At 52.7% G+C, this 20,489-nt stretch overlaps 5 protein-coding genes across 5 annotated transcripts; 4 read left to right on the top strand and 1 right to left on the bottom strand.

The window, feature by feature from the left end:
- Positions 1 to 203: 203 nt before the first annotated feature.
- PHYSODRAFT_470730 (hypothetical protein) lies at positions 204 to 1,454 on the top strand (the record flags this gene model as incomplete). Its single annotated transcript, XM_009517092.1, has 1 exon — positions 204 to 1,454. One exon carries the CDS (start codon positions 204 to 206, stop codon positions 1,452 to 1,454), a length of 1,251 nt encoding a protein of 416 aa, XP_009515387.1.
- Positions 1,455 to 5,542: 4,088 nt separating this feature from the next.
- On the top strand, positions 5,543 to 8,796 carry PHYSODRAFT_309048 (hypothetical protein; the record flags this gene model as incomplete). Its single annotated transcript, XM_009517093.1, has 9 exons — positions 5,543 to 5,831; positions 5,975 to 6,040; positions 6,137 to 6,630; positions 6,717 to 6,778; positions 6,848 to 7,766; positions 7,837 to 7,879; positions 7,950 to 8,070; positions 8,154 to 8,525; positions 8,547 to 8,796. 9 exons carry the CDS (start codon positions 5,543 to 5,545, stop codon positions 8,794 to 8,796), a joined length of 2,616 nt encoding a protein of 871 aa, XP_009515388.1.
- Positions 8,797 to 8,928: 132 nt separating this feature from the next.
- On the bottom strand, positions 8,929 to 10,265 carry PHYSODRAFT_309032 (hypothetical protein; the record flags this gene model as incomplete). Its single annotated transcript, XM_009517094.1, has 2 exons — positions 8,929 to 9,130; positions 9,214 to 10,265. 2 exons carry the CDS (start codon positions 10,263 to 10,265, stop codon positions 8,929 to 8,931), a joined length of 1,254 nt encoding a protein of 417 aa, XP_009515389.1.
- Positions 10,266 to 11,498: 1,233 nt separating this feature from the next.
- PHYSODRAFT_309033 (hypothetical protein) lies at positions 11,499 to 12,355 on the top strand (the record flags this gene model as incomplete). Its single annotated transcript, XM_009517095.1, has 3 exons — positions 11,499 to 11,603; positions 11,778 to 11,876; positions 11,909 to 12,355. 3 exons carry the CDS (start codon positions 11,499 to 11,501, stop codon positions 12,353 to 12,355), a joined length of 651 nt encoding a protein of 216 aa, XP_009515390.1.
- Positions 12,356 to 15,529: 3,174 nt separating this feature from the next.
- On the top strand, positions 15,530 to 17,059 carry PHYSODRAFT_321802 (hypothetical protein; the record flags this gene model as incomplete). The annotated part of the gene is made up of 3 exons (XM_009517096.1): positions 15,530 to 15,655; positions 15,728 to 15,923; positions 15,996 to 17,059. 3 exons carry the CDS (start codon positions 15,530 to 15,532, stop codon positions 17,057 to 17,059), a joined length of 1,386 nt encoding a protein of 461 aa, XP_009515391.1.
- Positions 17,060 to 20,489: the final 3,430 nt, after the last annotated feature.

Below are 20,489 nucleotides of genomic sequence, written 5' to 3' on the forward strand. Positions count from 1 at the left end.
TTTCCCATATCATTTAGGCCTCTATGTTCTGGCTCGAATGCAGCCACGACAGCTTGACGATCAACATTACTAGCAATGGAGAGCTGAAGCAGCTGTGGAAAGGTGGTTGTCTTCGTGAGGGAGATTTCGTTATTTCAACACCTTCTGGTATCGACAGCGTAATTATTGAGTTCGTGTCGGATGGAAGTATCACGTATGAAGGAATGGCGCTATACTACGAATCCGTTGACGCATCTGACGCAGTACAAGATGTGACAGTACCGTGCCCCCTTACGCCAAGCGGCCTGTGCTCGCTAAATGGCGCTTGTCGAAAGGGTGCTTGCTCGTGCTTCAGTGGATTTGTGGGGGAAAGTTGCAGTAATGCAGTCATATGCCCCAAAGATTTTACAACGTGCACCGTATCGACGTGCGATCCCATTTGCTCTCAATCGACTAGTGATGTGATTGTGGTGAGCGTGAATGGAGATGATACTCAAGGAACAGGGAAGCTTATGGATGCTTCTGGGTCTGGAACCGACCCAAAGGCTGTTCAATCGCTCAGACGCGCTCTAGAACTCGCAAAACCAAATCAAACGATATTGCTGTATCCAGGCGTCTATCGCGGGAGCGGTAACTGTAGTGTCACGGTATCGACCTCTGACATTCTCATCCGTGGGTTGAGAGGGCAAGCAGTGACGATCATTGACTGCCAAAGTTTATGGCGTGGCCTGATGATTAGTGGCGTTTCCGTTCGACTCGCTGGATTCACGCTGCAGAACACTTTGGCAGCAAGCAACAATAATGGTGCTGCCATTAGCGCTTCAAAGGCCAGTATCCAAATGGAGAATGTCTACATTAAAAATGGAAAGTCTCTCCAGAATGGCGGTGGAATTTATGCGTATCAATCTGACCTGAAGTTTACCAGTTCCAAGCTTTCAAATTGCTCTGCTGTCGCGAAAGGAGGCGCAATATTCATGGATAGTTCGAATCTGTCACTAGTTCAGTCCTTCGTAGAGCTTTCGTCGGCGAGTCAAGGCGGCGGTATCTATGCCCAAAACAGCGTTACAGTTCAAGGCGATGGAAACAGCACCATTTCGAACAACACTGCTGCGCAAAATGGAGGTGGGATCTGTGCATCGGGAAGTTTTAATGGAACTATACTGAGCCTGATCCAGAATAATGCGTCGGTTGGAGCCGGGATAGCTGCCATTAGCGGGAGTTCAACCCTTTCGAAGGTGAATATTACCCAAAATCGCGCAATTAACGATGGAGGAGGCATCGCGCTGTTAAACACCGCAAATGTGGCTGTTTACTACTCCCCGATACGAATGAATCATGCCGAGCGCTATGGCGGTGGCGTTTACGTGTTATCGAACGGAACCTTCGACAATAAAGGGGCTTCGGAAATCTTCAAGTGCACTGCAGGTAAGGGGATAGAAGGAGATGCATATACGTGCTTTCGAATAAGAGACTGACCAAACGTTTTGTGTAATGTTGTTGTTAAATCAGCTTCAGGTGGGGGATTTTACGGTGGCGAGTGGGCACAGCCAACAGTGAATGCACTTACTGTGCTTGTGTCGTCCGCTACAACTGCAGGAGGCTGTGCAGCCTTTACTCGCAGTTCAGCAACCCTGAAAGACGCTGTGCTTGATGTGTGTACGGCTCCTGTGGGCGGAGGACTATTTGCAAGTACCGGGAGTAAAATTTCGGTGCTCCGCGGATTAATAAGATCTGGCACGGGGGCACAGGGGGCTGGGATGTATATAAATTCGAGTTCGATTGTCGGGTCAGACGATGGACTCAATTCTGTCGTTCAAGGCGGCCGAGCTACTGCTGGTGGAGGGGGTGTTTTCATTACTGGAACTCAAAGCTCAATCCATTTTTTCGATGTGCTGAATTGCTCAGCACCGCAAGGAGGTGGCATGTTCGTACAGAACGCAACTTTGGGTTCGATGAAATCAATTAGCATATCTGAGAGTAACGCGACCAAAACTGGCGGTGGCCTCTTTGTAAAAGCGGCCACATTTACGGTGATGAATGTTGAGGTGAACAACAACAGCGCCGCTATTGGGGGTGGAGTGTACGCTATCGACTCTAGTTTATCGGGTACCATTTCAGTATTTTCTAATAATGGCAGCCAAGGCGGTGGGTTTGCTTCGTCTGGCACAACTTCGCTGGAAGGAGCAAATATTACTTTAAACACCGCGTGGCAAAGAGGCGGTGGACTCGCAGTTGAGACTGGGGTGCTGGAGCTAAGAAGCACGACCATAGTATCTTGCTCTGCGGACCATGGTGTCGGTGGAGGTATTTCAATCACGGATGGAAGCGTCAAACATTACGCATTGATCGTTCGGAATTGTTCATCCACACGAGGTGGTGGGGTTTATGCAAATTCGTCGGAGTTCTACCAGTATCCAAGCGAGGAGAGCAGTGGTATGAGCCAATTCGCAGCATCCTTGACTCATAATCACGCCACTGGCTATGGAGGAAGCATTTTTATTGATGGTATGGGAACCCAGGTTAGTGACGTCGTCATTACGGATAGTGATGCGTCTTTCGGTGGTGGGCTAGCAACCCTTGGTGCTCAAGAATGCATTGTGCTCAACATGGACATCTCAGCATCACATGCGATGTCCGGGGGTGGTTTGTTTTTCGGGCCTGGTGCAAATTGTGTTTTACGTAGCTCTCAGGTGGCCAGCAACAGCGCCAAAGAGTCTGGAGGAGGATTGACAGTTCAAGATGCCACACTGTATCACTCGAACTTGGATATCACAAATAACGTGGCCCTAACTGCAGGTGGAGTAAACGTGCGGAGTGACTCAATGGTATCGAGTCTGTTGTGGTGGGCAGGCCCTGAAACTGAGCAATCGCGTGTGTATACCAATGTTATCTCTCCGGTGGCTAAAAATGCAGCCAATGTGCTGCTCAACTGCTCCGTCGAGTGTGTTTTATCTGGAGCACAGATTTTCGGAGGTACCCTCTCAGACGGCCAAGGAGCTGGGGTGTTCGTAGGTGGTGGTGGTAACGCGACGATTTCCGACGCTCTGATCGCGAATAACTCGGCTGTTCAAGGCGGTGGTATTGCAATCAGCGACACCGAACTTACAACGCTGGAGAATGTTGCTGTTGTAGGGAATTTCGCAAGGGATCGCGGCGGTGGACTATGGGCTGGGCAGCCCAATTTGCTTAATTTCCCGACGGTGAATGTGACGAGTTGTGTGTTCTACAACAACTCAGCAGCGACTTCTGGCGGAGGACTCTCGCTGTTTAAGGTGGTGATGGTTAGTTCCATCCTGCTGGTCGTGGAAAACCATGTCAACAACAGCGACATCGGAAGTGGTGGTGGATTGTACGCTGATACAGAGTCAGATATCACAGCTGACACGTGGTTGTTTTTGTCAAATGATGCAACAATTGGTGGTGCAATTGCTGGCGTAGCAGCATCTAAGATCAGCCTCCTCGACTCACATTTTACTCGCGACGTCACTGTATTTTCCACTGAGAGGTGGCAAGATCTCTTTTTCGATCTTGTGGGGTTCACATATGCGGAAGGATTAGCCAAGTACAATGTAGAAGTCCAGAGAGGCGGCCTCATCTATTTGTCCGACGAACACTCAGTGTTAGAACTGCTGTCAGCTTCTGTGACCTATGGATCGGCCGACGCTGGGGGAGGAGTTTATGTCACGGATAGCGCATTTTTGTATGGCGACAACACTGAGATTGGTCATAACAGTGCTACTGAGAGAGGAGGCGGTTTGTGCGTATCGAACAGTGCACAAGCAAGCTTCGATTATGTTAAAATCATCTTCAGCGGTAAGAGGCAGTTCCGTATAAAATACTTTGTCCTCATGTTACTAACAACGCTTTTGATTGCTGGAATGTAGAGTGCAGTACTTCCGGAGGCGGTGTTTTTGTAGAGACCTCTGGGGTGATTAATGCAAGGAACTCTCATATATCGAACAACTTCGCCGATGACTCGGGCGGTGGCATTTATATCGACACCGGGGACCAAAACGTCGTCAACTTGACCGACTCCTATGTTGAGAGTAATTTGGCGCATGGAGAAGGATGTGGTATGCAGCTCGCATATTCATCAATGAGTACCATATTCTTATTTACTTTAGCTCATATATTGTTTTGTGTATTTCCAATAGGTGTCTTCGTTGGACGAGAGGCGGGCCTTAATGGATTTGGATCTCATTTTGTGGGGAATGGCGGTGTGACCTCCAGCGGGAAAAATGAAGGTGGCGGTGCAATCTCGACGGTTGATGGTTCTGTGAAGCTCACGGATTGCACACTTGCCAGCAACACCGCCCTTGTAGGTGGGGCAATTCATATTGACCGGGGTGGATCAGCGGAGGTTATCAACTCGTTGTTCGTTAGGAACACCGCGGATGAAATGGGTGGAGCTGTTGCTGCGGAGGTCGAGGGACACTTCCATGTCATACAGAAAACTTCATTTCAAAACAACCAGGCACCTCTCGGCGGGGCAATCTCCGCATCCGGAACATCCAGCGTCTCTCTAACATCTGCGGTGTTTATCCACAACCAAGCAAGTGAAGACGGCGGAGCGCTGTTTATCACAGACAAAGCGTCACTTACGTCAACTTTGGGGAGCTTCAGCAGAAACACTGCGGTTTTGGGCGGGGCCATTCACTCTGATGAGCAATCCTTCGTTAATATCTCCGACGACGCTTTTGTCGACAACGCGGCTTCCATGCGCGGAGGTGCTCTGTATTATGAGTCTATTGACAACACTACTACAACTGGAATCACTTGCCGATCAAACACTGCACCAAGCGGAGGATGCATGTACTGGATTTCAGAAGCCTCGGATCTCACCCCAATTTATCCGTGTATCGAGTGCATCATGATATCGAACAAAGTGTACGATATTGCAACGAATACGCGAGATGTTCGGGTGATTTGGTGGCCTGAAAACGTAACAAGCGGTGTGCCTGTGTTGGAGCCACCCGACGAGGAGTCTATCGAGGTACTGGAAACCCTAAACGAAACGCTCGAGTCTAAAATGTACGTCTGGCCACGGCTTAAGGCTGTCGACCTCTACGGCCAAGTTGAAGTGCTGGATAATCAAACGGAGTGCAGCGTTGCCGACGGTCTTTGCAGTGAGCAAATCGAGCGTGTAGCGTTTACTCCATATAGCCCAGTTCGTGCTGCCATTGGAGTTCTCTCGTACCGGAAAGCTACGTTCACAGCCGCCAACAGAAGCGTAGAAGAAGGCGTGTACAGATCAAACGTGACGTGTACGCTACCTACGTTGGAGGCACGGGCTTTTGTCCAAACGGTGACGCTTTTGCCATGTCAACCTGGATTCTCGGTCAAGCAAGGGTAAGTACCAGCTATCTAATAGATAAAGTTCACATGTACTGACACGTCCTGCTCGTATAGAATTTGCGAACGCTGTCCAAGAAATACATACAGGTAACTGTGATGGGCTATCCAAGGTATAGGTTCCTTTTCTTCTACTAACGTAGTGGATATTTCGTGCTCTAGCTTGGAGGGTATTGAGTGCTTCGATTGTCCCGCAGGAGCAAAATGCAACATGACAGTTCGACGGGCTACGGAGACAATGGGAGAGGAACTTGGGACCGTATCTCCTCGTACAGAAGAAGGGTATTATCTGTTTTTAGCCCCCGCATCGAAACAAACGACCAATTGTTTAAGCCCCAGCCAGTGGAAAAAGGACGACCCGTGCAAGCCCCTTGCTCTGGAAAATCCAGCCGCAAATGTGTCGGAAGTGATCCACAACTGCTCCAACTTGAACGACTTTGACGTGTATTGGTCAGCAGAGCGACTTTTTTCCTGTCTCTCGGGAAAAACCTTCTACACGTGTGATGTGAGTCCGACAGCTTGGTACAATTGACGGTGTTGGTGGGCGACGATCTCTAATGCACTATGTGATGATCTGGATTTGTCTCTTAGGTTTCAAGTGCATGCGAAGCTGACGTCTCACTCCAAACACTCTCATTAGCAGCGGACGTGAATAATGCATCGTGTGCTAGCGGCTATGACCTCGCTATTTGCTCAGTGTGTGCCAAAGGTTTCAAGCGAGCTCAGGATACGTAAGTGCGCATGCGTAACGTTGAGAGGCGATTGAACTGCTTACTTACAACCTTGCGAATCTATCGTGTTGCAGCATGCGAACAGGCAAATGCAGAAGTTCGGGCATCCGTTCGATGGCAGAACTTCGTCATCCCAGTGATGCTGGGTATTGCGCTTGTTGCGGGCATCTATGGAGTTCGCATTTATCTCCGGGATGTTACGGAAATTGGCTTGCTAGCAAAAGCCGAAGCCGATAGGAGGCTCAAGCCTCCTAATACTAAGAAGGGTGAAAGTCTTGCCTTACGAGCAAGCATGAAGTACCTAAGAAGCTCGATGGCGGTGGTGGGGAGAATGGATCGAGTCAAAGACAAGATCAGAGAAACTTGGAAGAAGTATCGCCACCGAAACGCGAAAATTCTGTTCGGCGTCGATGTCAGCCCCCCAGCTCGGACGTTCCCAGTTAGCCCAAGCAAGTTCAAGATTTTCATTGGGTTCTTTCAAATATTTGGCAACTTCCAAGGCTCTTTCGTGGTGAAATGGTCGTCGAACATACAAGATTTCATGAGTTTCTCACAGAAATTCAATCTGGTACGTATGCTTCCTAGTTAATCCACGTGTTCTGTCTGTAGGTCGAAAGCGCCATACTAAAATCTACCCGTGTGACTGCGATCTAGGACTTGGTGGCTATTGCCGGTATTGATTGCGTGGTCACAAAAACGTTTTACTTCGACTTCACGTAGGTTCTTAGTACAGCTTCCCTACTGTTATGCTGTCTAATACCTTTCCTGCATTTCCTGCCTAACAGAGTGACCGTGATCATGGTTGTGATTGCACTTACCGTGATTACTACTTACTTCTACGCTGGAATGCGAAGCTACCGATCGAAGCTGCAGTTAATCCCGCGAAATTGCTTACGTTGCGGACTTCCAGTTCTCGAGGGCGAGACCATTCAGAACGACGATGAAAGCTTGAACCCTCTCCGGTTGCTTCGAAGCAGGTGGCGCATCCACAACTTTTACAAGCACGATTCATCGGCTACTGCACAGAGGGAGACGAAGGGGGTTTCGGAGAACGAAAGCTCCGTTGCTCTATCGACCCTCAAGGAATTTCGTGCACTGAACCGTAAGTTCGGAATGTCCCAGGTTCGCACTCCGTACCTGCGTTTGTTCCGCTCAGAGCATTCAAACTGTCCCGTGAAGCGTCACGTGCTTTCCGGCGTCATGCGTGAACGCACCATTCGCAGTAATCTTCGAGTCTGGCAAGCTCGCGTGAAACTACGCATGAACTACCTTACGTACCGCAACAAATGCCTCAAACTCTACTGCTGGATGGCACTCTTCCTGTACCCCTCCGTGTCGAAGACGATATTGGCAGTGTACAACTGCCAGGAAGTTGGTGATACGTATTATCTCGTGGCTGATCGTCGTCTGGTGTGCTACAACGGGGAGTGGGCATTGTTTGGTATAATCGCAACCATCGGTGTCGTTGTATGGGTTGTGGGTATCCCGTTCTTCTTCGGTCTACTCATCTGGCTAGCTCAAGACCGCGGCGTTGCGGCACGCCTAAGACTCCTGCGTAAACCGCAAATGCGCGTCCAAAGACAGAAGTGGCTCAAGGAGGTTGAAGACCAGCAAATAGCAGATGGCCGATATGTTCGAGATATGGATAATGTCGAGGTCCAAGATGAGGAGCTGGCGAAGTATATGAAGCGCAAGAACTTGACGGTACCCGAGCACTAAGCATGTATGGGTAGCGTCGATAAAGACTGACATCGTGATTTGTATTGCATCATAGGATTCCACTGTACAAGCGCGACTAGGATTCATCTACGCTGAATGTAAGTCGTAACCGCGCTACTTTGACATCATTTTCTGCTGGCTCAACCCCACTTTTTCTTTTGCTTACAGATTCGAGCGATTATTGGTGGTTTGAAGTCGTTGATCTGTCACGAAAATTGTTTCTTAGTGGTGTGATCGTTTTCGTCAAGAATGGGAGTGTGGAACAAGTCCTCCTTGCCCTCGCTGTCTGGTGGGTCTATGCTGTGGGTAATAGCATTTGGTAGGGCCAATACTAACATTCCGGTTGTCTGCGACTGGTTCAACATTCAACAGCCTCGTGACGATGTGGTTCCTGCTATATTTCCAGCCGTACGAAGGCTATTCCGATAACCTGATCGCAAGTATCACTCAGCTCCAGCTCTTTTTCACGCTGTGGCTTGGAGTCATGATCACGCTCAACAACCTCAACACCGAGTCACTCATCGACGTGAACCTGTTGAGTATCGTACTCGTGGGGACATGTATTGCCGTCACTGCGTTTGGTCTGAGCATGATCGTTGGGGAAGGTCTCACCGAGTCACGACGAATTTATACTGAGGCCGTGGCTCAGCGCAAGAAACAATTGCAAGAAGAAATCCGCAAACGCTGGTTCAAGGCCTTCAATTATGCAGCGTACGAGACGCAGATGCTTCGCTACGGCGGCCGGTTCAATTTTACCGATTTCAGCGTGCCTGCACTGCTGGAAGCCTTTCGTCGTGCGAAACTCATAGAAGAAGGGGACCCTGAATTTGCCAGCGTCATGCCCAAAATTGAAGAAGCTGAAGCGCCGTCGTTAAATCTGCGGCAACCAGAAGCGAATACGCAAGTTGATGAGCACGGTGAAGGCAGCAATGACGTAGTGCTTGGCGAGGCTGAGGAGATACACGAAGAAGCTGCGCAAGGAACGTTGCGGTTTAGAGGTCAGCGGCAAGTCTAAACACACACAGCAATGCGCCAGGGCATAGGCCACGTAGAAATCTGTATACATACTTGTAATACCTGTATATATGCGCATGTTTATCTTGTCTACAACGCCTATGGCGGAAGCCATTCACCGTTGTGAGAACATTCACCGCCGCGAGTTCGGCTGATTAGACGATGGCCCGCCGCCCATGCCGTAATTGCAGATCTGGCATTCCTGAGTTCTCCAGTGATACGCCCCGTTAATGACATCAAAACCGACAGCGAACTCGGCGCAGTATCGGTCGTACAGTGCCTCCCACTCGCCGAACGTTACGATTTCGTACTGACGCGCGGGGGTTGAGCCCAGCCTGCAAATACAAACATCAGTACAACAAGCACGAGTCAGCCCAAACACTCCCAAACAGTCAGTAGTCTCCCAGTCAGCCCTTACGCTTGGGTGGCCTTGAGGGATTGCTCCAGCGAGAACCCTGACAGGAACAGCGAAATGTATGGCGGCACAATCGTCTTCTGATGCGACAGGCACACCAACTCTGCATTCAGCACTGGCCCAGGGGCATCGTCCCCTTGGCTGCGCACGAACTTCCTCCACTTGTTCAGCCACTTCTTGGGCACCAGAAAGTACGTGGCATACTTGCTGCGCCCGTTCAGCGACAGGTGCGGTGCCAACTGCTGCTGTCTGCTTCCCACTGTGTCCACAGGCGAAAAGAGTCCCTTAGGATATCCGTTCTTCCTCTGCAGCAGCTCCAGCATCTCTTCGGAGCCTGCAATCTCGCCGTCGAACCTGGCTCTCTTCCTCTCCTCCGCCTCCAGCTCCCTGGCCTCCTGCTCCAGCACGCACGACGTGCAGTCGCAGCAGGACCGGAGCGTGAATCCTCTCAGCTCTGGCGCGTAGACTGCAATCTCCCTGAACACGTCGCCGCTGACGATAGCGCGACGGCTTCGGCCTACGCACTGCGCCGCTGGCAGCAGCGCGTCGTGCGCGCACACGATCATGGCTCCCGCTTCCTGAAGCGACGAATTAGCTACAAGCTTGAGCTTCTCTGCGCCCACGACATCCTTCTTTTTAGCTGCGTTTTGACGCCGCTGTTGCCGCTTGGTCCGGCGGAACTGCAGCAGGAACTGCTCGAAGGCCTGGCAGCGCTTCTTGTAGGCGCCGAGCCACGCGCGACTGACGACGACGCTGCTGGGCGCGCAGAGCGCGGCGTCCTCGAAGGAGCGAGCGGCTGAACGAGCTAGTAGCTCCTTGATGCGCAGCATCTCGGCGCCACGTAGCACGGTGAGCGACCGCGGCCAGTGGTCGGATGCGGCTGGCAGGAACGCCGTGACATCGCCGAACTCGCGCGTAATGACGCGCTCCAGGGCTTGCTGCACGCACACGGAGGAGGCGCTCAGGGCACGACATGTGGAGGTAAGCTGGAGCACGTCCCTGGCCGACAGTAGAGCGAAGAGGTGCGCCAACAGGCCTTCGGGCAGGTGCTCCATTGCCGCAGCATGCGATTGTTGAGCTCACGACGGCTTTGATTGGTCAAGGTGCTGTTCTTGTACAGGGAGAATTATTGTGAATTCTGGCCAATATTGCCGATTCGGGTCGGTTTACCGTATGGGTTGAAATCGCTGAATACAAATTTCAAGTCTTTTGGAATCGACCGAGACGGCCTGAGCGACTTCTTATTTCGTACTTTATTGCGTACATAGTAAACTCAAGTCAAATCATGATTTCGGGCGGTCTGCTGGCGATTTGGCTCGTTCGATTCAATCAATCGACTTCGGAAAGTTCGACTAGAACGCGCAATAATAATTGGGGAAATTATGTCGATTTGTAATATTACTCTTAAGAAACCCACATTTTTTAATATTTCATATTATGAAAAACCAGTACATGTACTGAATTATTAATTGTGGATCATCTCAGCCGCGCTGCGTTAAGTTGCTTAGGGCGCCGACACCCTGCAAGGGAATGTGTACTGCAGACCAACGTCTCCGCTATCAAAATAGATCGAATGATGCCCAGTTGCTGTTGTGATTTGCCTCCGGTTCTTGGAGTGATGCCTAGCTCCTGCTTAGAAAGTCGAAAATAGTAGTCAAACTAGATAGAAAGCATTTGTGACAGTGATTCGCAAAAAATATAAAAAGTTAAGAATAATCTCCTACGTCGTGTACAACTACACCTTTTCCGGCCCATGTTTACCAAGAACGAGGGCAAATTCCCAAATAACAAAAGCAAATGTACCAAAACCCAAATCACATCCATTAAGTGCAAGTTCAAGTGAACCATCCTACTATAAATAATTATTTTACTCGTATTCTATTTAATAGGTGATTCATTCCTGCCATTGCACTCCAAAACACCACGTTGCGCTTGGCGGCGCTGCTTCACCTCCGCCAATCCTGCGTTTCCCAGCTCGATTCCACCAATAACTCAGCTACCTGCTTTCTCCTTGGATTAGCTTGGCCCGTGCGGCAGTGAGCTACTCACACGCTGCTTGTGCTCACGTTGGAACTTTCATTGCCCTCGCCATGCCGACTCGCTACAACTGCCACGCACTTGCTTCCAAGCTTCGCCTCCTGGATGCAGCTCGCACTCGAGGGGACTGAGAATCGGCGGCTCAAGCCAACGACGTCAATATCAACACAGCTCGCTCCTGGCTACGTCGATACCCTATCAGCTCTCCTGCTTTGTACGCTCTGTTGCGTGGCGGAAAACGGTCGCAGAAGATGACCGCTGGCGTCATTGGCTTTCTCATGTGCGAGCTGTCAATCAACCACGGCCTCACACTTCGCCAGCTCGCGAACGAGCTAGAACGAGCATGCTCAATCTCGGTCTGTGCGCAAAATGTGAATAACTACCTGGACGCAAGTCTCATCACGATGAAGCAGTTCCACAAAGAGCCTCAGTACATGCACACCGTGCAGAACAAGATCAAGCGCAAGGATTTTCCCGCCCGATTGTAGCAGCTGCAGGCCGCCGCGAAGTCCATTGTCTAAATTAACGAGACCAATCTTAATCTGTGGTTGTCTCGCACAAGTGGTCGCAGCATCAGAGGCAGGCGCGCTGTCAAGAAGGTGCTGGCAGGTGGTGGACAAAACCTGCAGGTGATTGCGTGGATTGCTAAGGGAGGGACGAGACAAAGCTGGGCAGCAACGAGTACCCGCACTCCAACGAGTTCATTCGCAATACGTTGCGGAAGTTCGCAGACGTGAGCAATGTGGTGGTGATTTTGGACAACGATCCGTGCCACGCACGCGCTGAACTTGTCTTCCAAGAACCAGAGTTTGCGGCAGCGACGCTCCTATGCTTGGGTCCATACTCACCTATGCTTAATGCAATTGAGAACGTGTTCTCAGTGTTTAAGTCGGCTGTGAAGGACTTCATTACTCAAAACCACGCGGAGATCATCGTTGTTCCGCCTGGGGCCACGATGAAAGCGCACCGCCAACGCTTCCTGATCGAGGCTGCCGAGACGCTTTTCCCCCATGCTGCGACTGCGCAGCTGTGTGCACCCTGCTACAGGCACACGTTCAGATTCCACGTCAAGGTGGCGGCGATCGAAGACATGCCAGTCGGCTGCTAAGCAGCAACAACACGCAAGTATGATGATTGCATATTTACCAGAATATTAGGTTTCGGAGGTCCGCGGTACTTGCTTGAATGCATTCGGCTTTGCACAATATTTTTTTGCTTTGGGGTTTATGTATTTGCGTTTGTTCTTTGTGAAGTTGTCCTTGTTCTTGGTGAACTTGGGCTTAAAAAGGTGAACTGCAGTTGTTCTTCTAGCTTCACCAGCAGCTTTGCGGTATCCCTGATACAACGATAAGGTATTGAAAACGCGCTCACCAAGACTTCTTGTAGAGCCTTGCCCTTCTGCTGCGGGCGCTGGTAGGTGAGCCTGGTTGTCACCACGTGCTGCTACAGTCATCCCCGGCAGATGTGCCCACGTATCGCACAATATACCTCGCCCAGGAAGTGCAGGCCATACCCAGGATTTGAGCTGTACTTCTGCAATTATATTGGGTTAGGTGTGGTCTGAAGATGCAAGTGTCAGAGTGGGAGGATACCACCATCCTATTTTGACAATTAAGTTTGGATTAAATCAGTACATCACAATCTATGTCAAGTCCGCATGAATCATATTGATCACAAGTACCACTCCGGCACCTCTGCCGGGGATGACTGGACAATAGCTAGCAGCTCAACTCAACGTCTGACAGCATCTACTTATGCGTACGACCTTCTCCACCTGGCCCTTCTGTGACAGATCAACTTGCCCATGGATTCTAATCACCTCCGCAGCAATCCTGTCTGACTTGACCTCTAATGCTTCATCAGGAAAGGTAGCATGCGCGTCGCCGCTCTCCTCACATTTACGTTTGGCAGCATGCATGCCACAAACTAGCGCTGACCACCGAGAGTTGGCCAGTTGTTTTAGCCATGGGCACATGTGACGAAGCGCCCGTGCTCTTTGAAGGCTCAGGTTGCTAGACCGCTCGACCTTGGTCTTCGCTCAGCTCTTGCACCACTCGGCTCAGCCCCGCTTAGCGCTGCAAGAGTTCCGCTCAGCTCCTTCCACTGAGCGAACACTCCCACTCCACTTCGCTAGGCTTGGCCGCTAGAACTCTTGGCTCAGCGTCGACTTGGGTCGGGCGAGGCGTGTGTTCCTCATTCTTCGATCCCTTGGCGGTTCTTTTGATCATGGCTACGCTGTAGACCCAGACTCGCGTCGGCCACACCAGCTGCTGCCGATGTTGAAGGTCTCCAGAGGTGTTCCCAGGCGAAACTTGCTCCCCACTTGGCAAGTCCCAGTCCGCACGTGTCCACAGCCCGAAATGCCCCGGGTTTTCCTTAATGAACACGACACAACACACAATACAGCCTCCACTTCCTCTCTTTGGTTCCGGCTCAGAACCACAACACCCCTTCTTTCCCGGTCGGCCTGGGTCTGGGCCGAGTTCGCCTTTATTTCTCTGAGCCTGGGCGAGGCTCGTACCAGCTTCTCCTTTCTTCTCTTCGAGTCAAGCAGCGACCCGGTCTGGAGTTAGTGACTCGGTTTGAGCCTAGTCCGAATCCAAGGCACTCACATACACCCTGGGACTACCCGCGCACCAGGTCCACAATGAACCGATACTAATAATCACACAATGCACCGGGGCACGCCAATGTCCCCAAGCACACAATACAATTACCCTGCCTAAACCTCAGAATGGATCACCTTCCACCCGAAAATATGAAATACACCCTAAGCTGTAACAGTAATATGAAATAACCGTACTGCTGTCGCACCGTCGCGCTCTGGCAATGTTGATATGTTAGCTTGAATTTGTGTGGGTGATCGCCAAGACACCTTCTGGTCAAAGGCCTCCGCCACTTGCGTCCTTCGGGGCAAAACAAACTCTGTTTAAATGTTTACACATGCACAAACTAGGACTCACTAAGTGGGGGCGCAATATCCTCCTGGGTACACACTGACTGGCTGCGCGAAGAGCGTCGGCTGTATGCTTACCGGGCGCCCTTGAAAATCCACCCGAAATCTCTGGTATTGGCCAATGCGGCGGCTCCACATCGGCGGGCGTCGTCTTGGAGCCGCTGGAGGCCGTTGAGATCCGCTTGAGTGTCCGCGATCTTAAGCGGTCGCACCCAATGTAGGCTGGCTCATGGCTGACACACCGTATGAGTGTACTCGTCGGTACCACCCACTTCGCCGTCAGTACCACTGTCTGGACTTAAGTTCAGCGACTCTTCACCCGGCACTTCAACTGGACTCTGACAACTCTGCTCAGGCCCATGCCACTCCGCTCAGATCTGCAACACTCCGCTTGGCTTCTCGACTTGAGCGGGGACTCCGGTCATCACATTCGAGGCTCAGCTCGGACTCCACCTCACCCCACTCAGACCTCCGATCCTCGCCCAGCTTGTCGACTTGGGTGAAGACTTTATGACCACAGTAGAAGCTAGACTCGGGCTTGGCATGGCCCCGCTCGGACGCCTGCTCCTCGACTCAGCTCGGCATCTTGGGCGACGGCTCCATAGCCACTGGGGAGGTTGAGCTCAAACTCCACCCGGCTCCGCTCAGCTTCTCGACTTGAGCGGGGACTCCGGTCATCGCACTCGAGGCTCAGCTCAGACTTCGCGTAGCTTCTCTCAGGTTCCGGGCTCAGCTCATACTTGGGATACCCAATGTAATGGGCCTACTTTGGCTCACTACTTTAGCTTACACGTGCGCGCACGTGTGTGAGGAAGCGTAGCGTAGTTTAAACTAGAGTTAATTAAACTCGGGCCTCCGAGTATAGATTAATCTAAATAAACGATCCAAATAATGTTTTTGGGTTAAAATGAGAACTGCTATTTCTGTTTTATGTTTCTGACTTCCTCTAAATGAAATATATTCTAAGATAGGAATCTGCCAACGACTGGTTGGCAGAATTCCAATGCTACGCATGTCGCTCATTGGCTAAAAGATGCTGCTCTCAGCCAATAGGAATCCTAAGTCTCTATGGACCACCCGTCGTGGTGGTCGTAAATGTATGTAGCATTTGGTGTGTCTACACCAAGGTCGAGAAAGTCTTTCGAACCTCTAACAGACGTCGTGTCTGTTAGAGTTTCAAGTGACTGTAGCCACTAGTGCGTGTAACCCTGTTATACCATCCCCCCCTTCAAGGTTAGACGCGCCGAGGTATGGTACGTCAATCAGGAAATTGACCATTTGTCAATTCTTCACGTTGGGAGAAAGAAAACTCGAGCTCATTCCGCAATGAGCTTGCCGAAGAAGACCGACACTGCAGCTGAGGGGAAGACCTCCGCCGGAATAGAGACTCTCTCTATCCCCGAGTACCGCGAGCGTCACAAAGCAAAGCGTGACGCTCTTGCTGCCAAGGCTGTGGCGGGGACATCCCAGCCGTAGATTGTCCTCGAAGGTTCCTCTGTAGTCAACGACGCCGTTGACTTCGAGGACGGCGACGTGGAGATGGAAGAGGGCGAGGCCTCTTCTAGCAAGCGCAAGGAGTCTATCGTCAGCGATAGTCTCGACCCGCATGCCGGGTCGAGACGCCCTCGTGAAGGAGACGACTCGGAAGCTTCGAGCTCGAAGCGATCGCGCGGTAAGAGCGACACTCCGCTCTCTGCTGCTGGAGCTTTAAGCTCTCCACGTGATGTGGCGACTTCAAGCTCTCCGCGCGCTGCCTGAGCAGCGCGCGGTCCGTGGATGCCGTCTGCGTCAGAGATCGCAGACCGTGTGGGCAACACTGTGCCTCCAAACGAAATTCCGCTGTACGTATGCAGCGGGATCTACGATGATGCTGTGGAGGAGGAGCAGCACTTTGATCCGTTAACGAATCAAAGGCACGATTACGATATCGGACTCTTTCACGAGCTCCGATACTTCCCCAGCAAGAAGACCTCTTCTCGCAGCAAAGTGCCTGAGTGGCAGGCACTTTGTCAAAGTTGGAATGCTTTTGTTGAGAACTTCAACAAGAAGCCGGCTGCTTACCGTGAGCGGGTTAAGCATGCCCGTGAGCGCTTCGAGACATTCTCGACGCTCAGGCGGCTGGAGCGGCTCCACATATCTTCTGTGGACGCTGGTACTCCATGTGCTGTGCCCGAAGGCCAACAGTGCACGATGTGTCTTCCGGGTGCGATGCGCTTGAGCGACCGCGACCTAAATGGGTACACGACGATTCGTGTACCTGCGAGTCTCAAGAATCTCCGTGCCAAGTTCTTGGCACGCGAGGAACGAGACGATCGTGGGGCTTCGGGCGCTGTAGGTGACCACAGCGCTCGCACTGCCTTCGCGTCGGCAGTGCGTGGTGAGCTTCGTACGCCCTTACCATTTCCGGAACGTCCTGCAGCAGGACGTCCCGTGGCTCCCATGTATCTTGGTGGGGCGGAAACCCTCTCCAACGAATACGATAACGAACCGGCTGCCGGTTCGTTTTCGGGATACTATGGTTCACAATACGCTCAACAATCCAGCGTGTTGAGCCGCGGGCGTCGCGGATCGAAGGCGGCGGTGGTGGGAACACGCCCCGGGTATGGTCAACCTAGGGTTGACCTTGGCCCGACGCTCGAGGAGCGGGTCGCTGCTGTGGAACAGCATCAGAGCCGGGAGTTCGCCGCTCTGAAGCAGGAGGTGGCGATCCTGAGGGCTCAAGTCGCTCAGGCCTCGCAGACCGCGTCGGTCTCTGTCGACGTGGGAGGTCGCGTCGCACGCCTGGCCCAGCGCGTTCACGCACTGGAGCAGAGATTCGCTCCCGCTGGGGCATCCGCTTCGGGCCAGCCGAGCTAGGTGGCTCGTGCTGCCGGTATGGCTTCAGCCGCCCGACATAAAAGGTCGGATGGAGGCGCATGCTAGATGGAATATCTAGCGTGTAGGCGTTGCCATGCCGTGCCAACACCGTGAACGACCCGATGAAGCGCGGAGCGAGCTTGCTCGCCCCGAAGTCGGAAACGGCATGTTTAGGCAGGGTTTGAGTTGCTAACAAAACCAATGAATCCTTCTTGAAACCATTAGTGTTGCCCCTACCAACATTGTCTGCGTTCAGCTTCTGTCGGTCGACAGAAGCTGCAATAGCGTCTTGGACAACCGCATGACGGATTGTCTGCGCTGCACGAAGTTGATTGCGTCCGAGCTGAACTCGTTCAGCTCGTTTCTAGCAGTAGGCCCGGCCTCTGCGTTTGTCTTCGTGGTGTCTGTGCCCTGCACAGACACGTTCTCCTTCTTCTTCTTGCGCGTAGTCGCGGCTGACACTGTGCAAGTGTCAGCGGCATTCTGCGGCTCCTGCGTTGCAGTCGTAGATCCTCCCCCACTTAATGAAGGAGCCACCATCCCGAGTAGACTCGGGGGGGCGTGGGTGCCTGATGGCATTCACGTAGAACGGTGTATGCCCGGTCGAGGCATGCACCGAGTTGTTGATGGCGAACGCCGCCATCAGCAGGCACTCGCTCCAGTGTTGGAACGAGTGAGCGTAGCTCTTAAGGACGTCTACGAGCACGCGGTTCACGCGCTCGGTCTGCCCGTCCGTCTGCGGATGGTCCGCAGTCGACATCGAAAGTTGACTCCCAAGAAGTGTAAACACTTCTTGCCAAAGGTGTGCAGTGAAGCGCGGGTCTCGATCCGACACAATGTCGATCGGCATGCCATGGGGTTTGAACACTATGTCAACGAACAGACGTGCCGTCTGTTTCGCAGTCACTTCAGCGGGTACCGCAGCAAGATGTACCATCTTGCTGAAGCGGTCAACAAAGATCACAATGCCCGTGTTCCCCTGGCTGTCCGGGGGAAGACCGAACACGAAGTCCAAAGACATGAACTGCCAACACTCCGACGGAGTCGGCAGTGACTGCAAGGGAGCCTGCGCGGAAGGCGCAGGCTTCACACGTTGACAAACCTCGCAAGCACGGACGTACTTGCGCACCCATTTGTACTGGTGGGCCCAGTAGAAGTCCCGCGTGAGATAAAGGTATGTCTTCACACGGCCCGGATGCCCCGCAGTCGGTGCATCGTGATACTCATACATGATCCTGAGTCGCAGGTCATGGTCATTGGGGACGACAATGCGGTCCGCGTTGGCGTCGACGGCACTGTAGAGTAATAACCCGTCGTGCACCCGATAACGGTGTGCACGAGCACGAAGATGCTTCGGCAGCTTCTGACGAGCTTTGTCAGAAGGCGCTGAGCCATAGGCCAGCAAGAGTTTCGCGTCCGCGTCGTGCGCGTACGCGACCTTCACATCGTCCAACAGTGACGATGTTGGGGTGCTCGATCGCATGGCGTCAATGGCATTGACGTCGGCATCAGTCGTGGCGTAGTCAGGTCGACGCGAGAGCGCGTCGGCCACCACATTGGGTCTTCCGGGTTTGTACTTAACCCGGAAGTTATACTCTGCGAAGAATGAGAGCCATCTCGTCATCCGTTGCGAGATGTGCGGCAACTTCACAGCCGTCCGCAGCGACGCGTGGTCCGTATAGACCACGAACGGTTTGCTTCCGAGTGGATACATTCGGAACTTCATGGCAAGGAGCTCCTTGTCATGTACCGGGTAGTTGCGCTCAGCTGGCCTCAGCTGACGCGATTGGTAGTAGACGACACGATCACGACCCTCGTGATCGTGCTGCATCAACGCACATCCGATTGCGAAGTCGGATGCGTCACACACTACGTGGAATGGGCGATCTTGGTCGGCCACCGCCAAGATCGGCGCCTCAGTCAAGCTCTGCTTGACTGCATCGAAGGCCTGCTGACTCTTAGCAGTCCAAATCCACTCGACGTCCTTCTTCAGGAGCTGTGACAGCGGGCGTATCATGCCCGCGTAGTCCTTCACGTACTTGCACAAGTACGTGGCCAAGCCAAGGAACTGCCGCAGTTCCTTGACGTTCGACGGCGTCGGCCACTCATTGATCACTCTGACCTTCTCAGGGTCAGGGCGGACACCGTTCTTCCCAACGAGACACCCGAGCACGGGTATCTCGCTCGCCCCGAAGATGCACTTCTTCAGGTTCGCATAGAGCTTGTGCTTGCGCATGAGCGCAAGCAGCTTCCGGAGATGCACCTTGTGCATCTCAACGTCGCTCATCCCGTCCGCAGCTCGGCTGTGGACGAACACATCGTCGATGTAGCTCGGTGCGAAGTCGCGCACCGAGCACAACAAGTGCGTCACGCATCTGTTGAAGGTCGCAGGGGCGTTCTTCAGACCCTGCGGCATCACTAGCCACTCCCAGAGCATGCCGCTCGGCGTGCTCACAGCCGTGAGAGGGATATCGCTCTCACGCATGAGGATCTGATAGAATCCATCGCGCAGATCAAGAGCACTGTAGATAGTGCTCCTGTCCATCGATTCGATGCTTACATCTTTTCGCGGTATCGGTGTCTGCGCCGGTATCGTCGCATCGTTCAGCTTGTTGTACGCATGAACGATGCGCCAGCCGCCCTGTGGCTTCTTGACACAGAACGTCGGAGCACTGTGCGGGGATTTCGATTCCCGCACTTGTCCAGCTTTGCGGCGACTCTCAAAGAAGTCGTCGATCGCCTTGACCTGCTCTCGCGGCTGTGGCCACTGCCGCGTGACACAGTACTTCGTCCCCGGCACGAGATCAATCTCGTGCTGGATGCCCTTATCCTGCGGAAGCTCCGCAGGAATCTCTTCCGGAAGTACGTCCGCGTACTCCCGTAAGATCTCGTAGTAGGGACTCGTTTTCAACGAGTCCCAGCTCTGCTCTTCAGAGCGCTCCTTCTTCGGCTTCGCACTGAGAGTGTCCTCGCTCTCAGTGGTGGTCTCCATGAAGAACTGCCTCAGTTCTTCATTCTCGCTCTTTGTTCTCTCGGCGTCCGAGAGAATGCATATTTGCTCGATGCGTCCATCGTGCAAGTCACGCGCGAAGCGCTTCCAGCTCATGACTGGTAGCGAAGTCAACTCCGACGCTTGCGTCGGAGGGTTAGCGAGAGTCATCTCCCTGTACCGGAACCCGGCACAGGTACGCGTCAAGACGTTCAACGTCTCGACGTCCGGCTTCTCAGCCTCCGTCTGCCCGGCAGACATTCCTTGTAGCGTCTCGGCCCCAGACCGAGACTTGCGCAGCGACCTTCGCATGCGCCGTCTTCTTGTTTTGCGGAGCCCGGCTCCGCTTGGTTCTTGACCTCGTCCAGGCCCAGCCGTGGACGGGTGTTCTTCTTGTATTCCGCCGGCGGGTTCATCCCGCGGGCGAGCGACTTCAAGCCC

Source organism: Phytophthora sojae (assembly GCF_000149755.1).
Source record: "Phytophthora sojae unplaced genomic scaffold PHYSOscaffold_1, whole genome shotgun sequence".
In the NCBI taxonomy this organism is placed as follows: domain Eukaryota; phylum Oomycota; class Peronosporomycetes; order Peronosporales; family Peronosporaceae; genus Phytophthora; species Phytophthora sojae.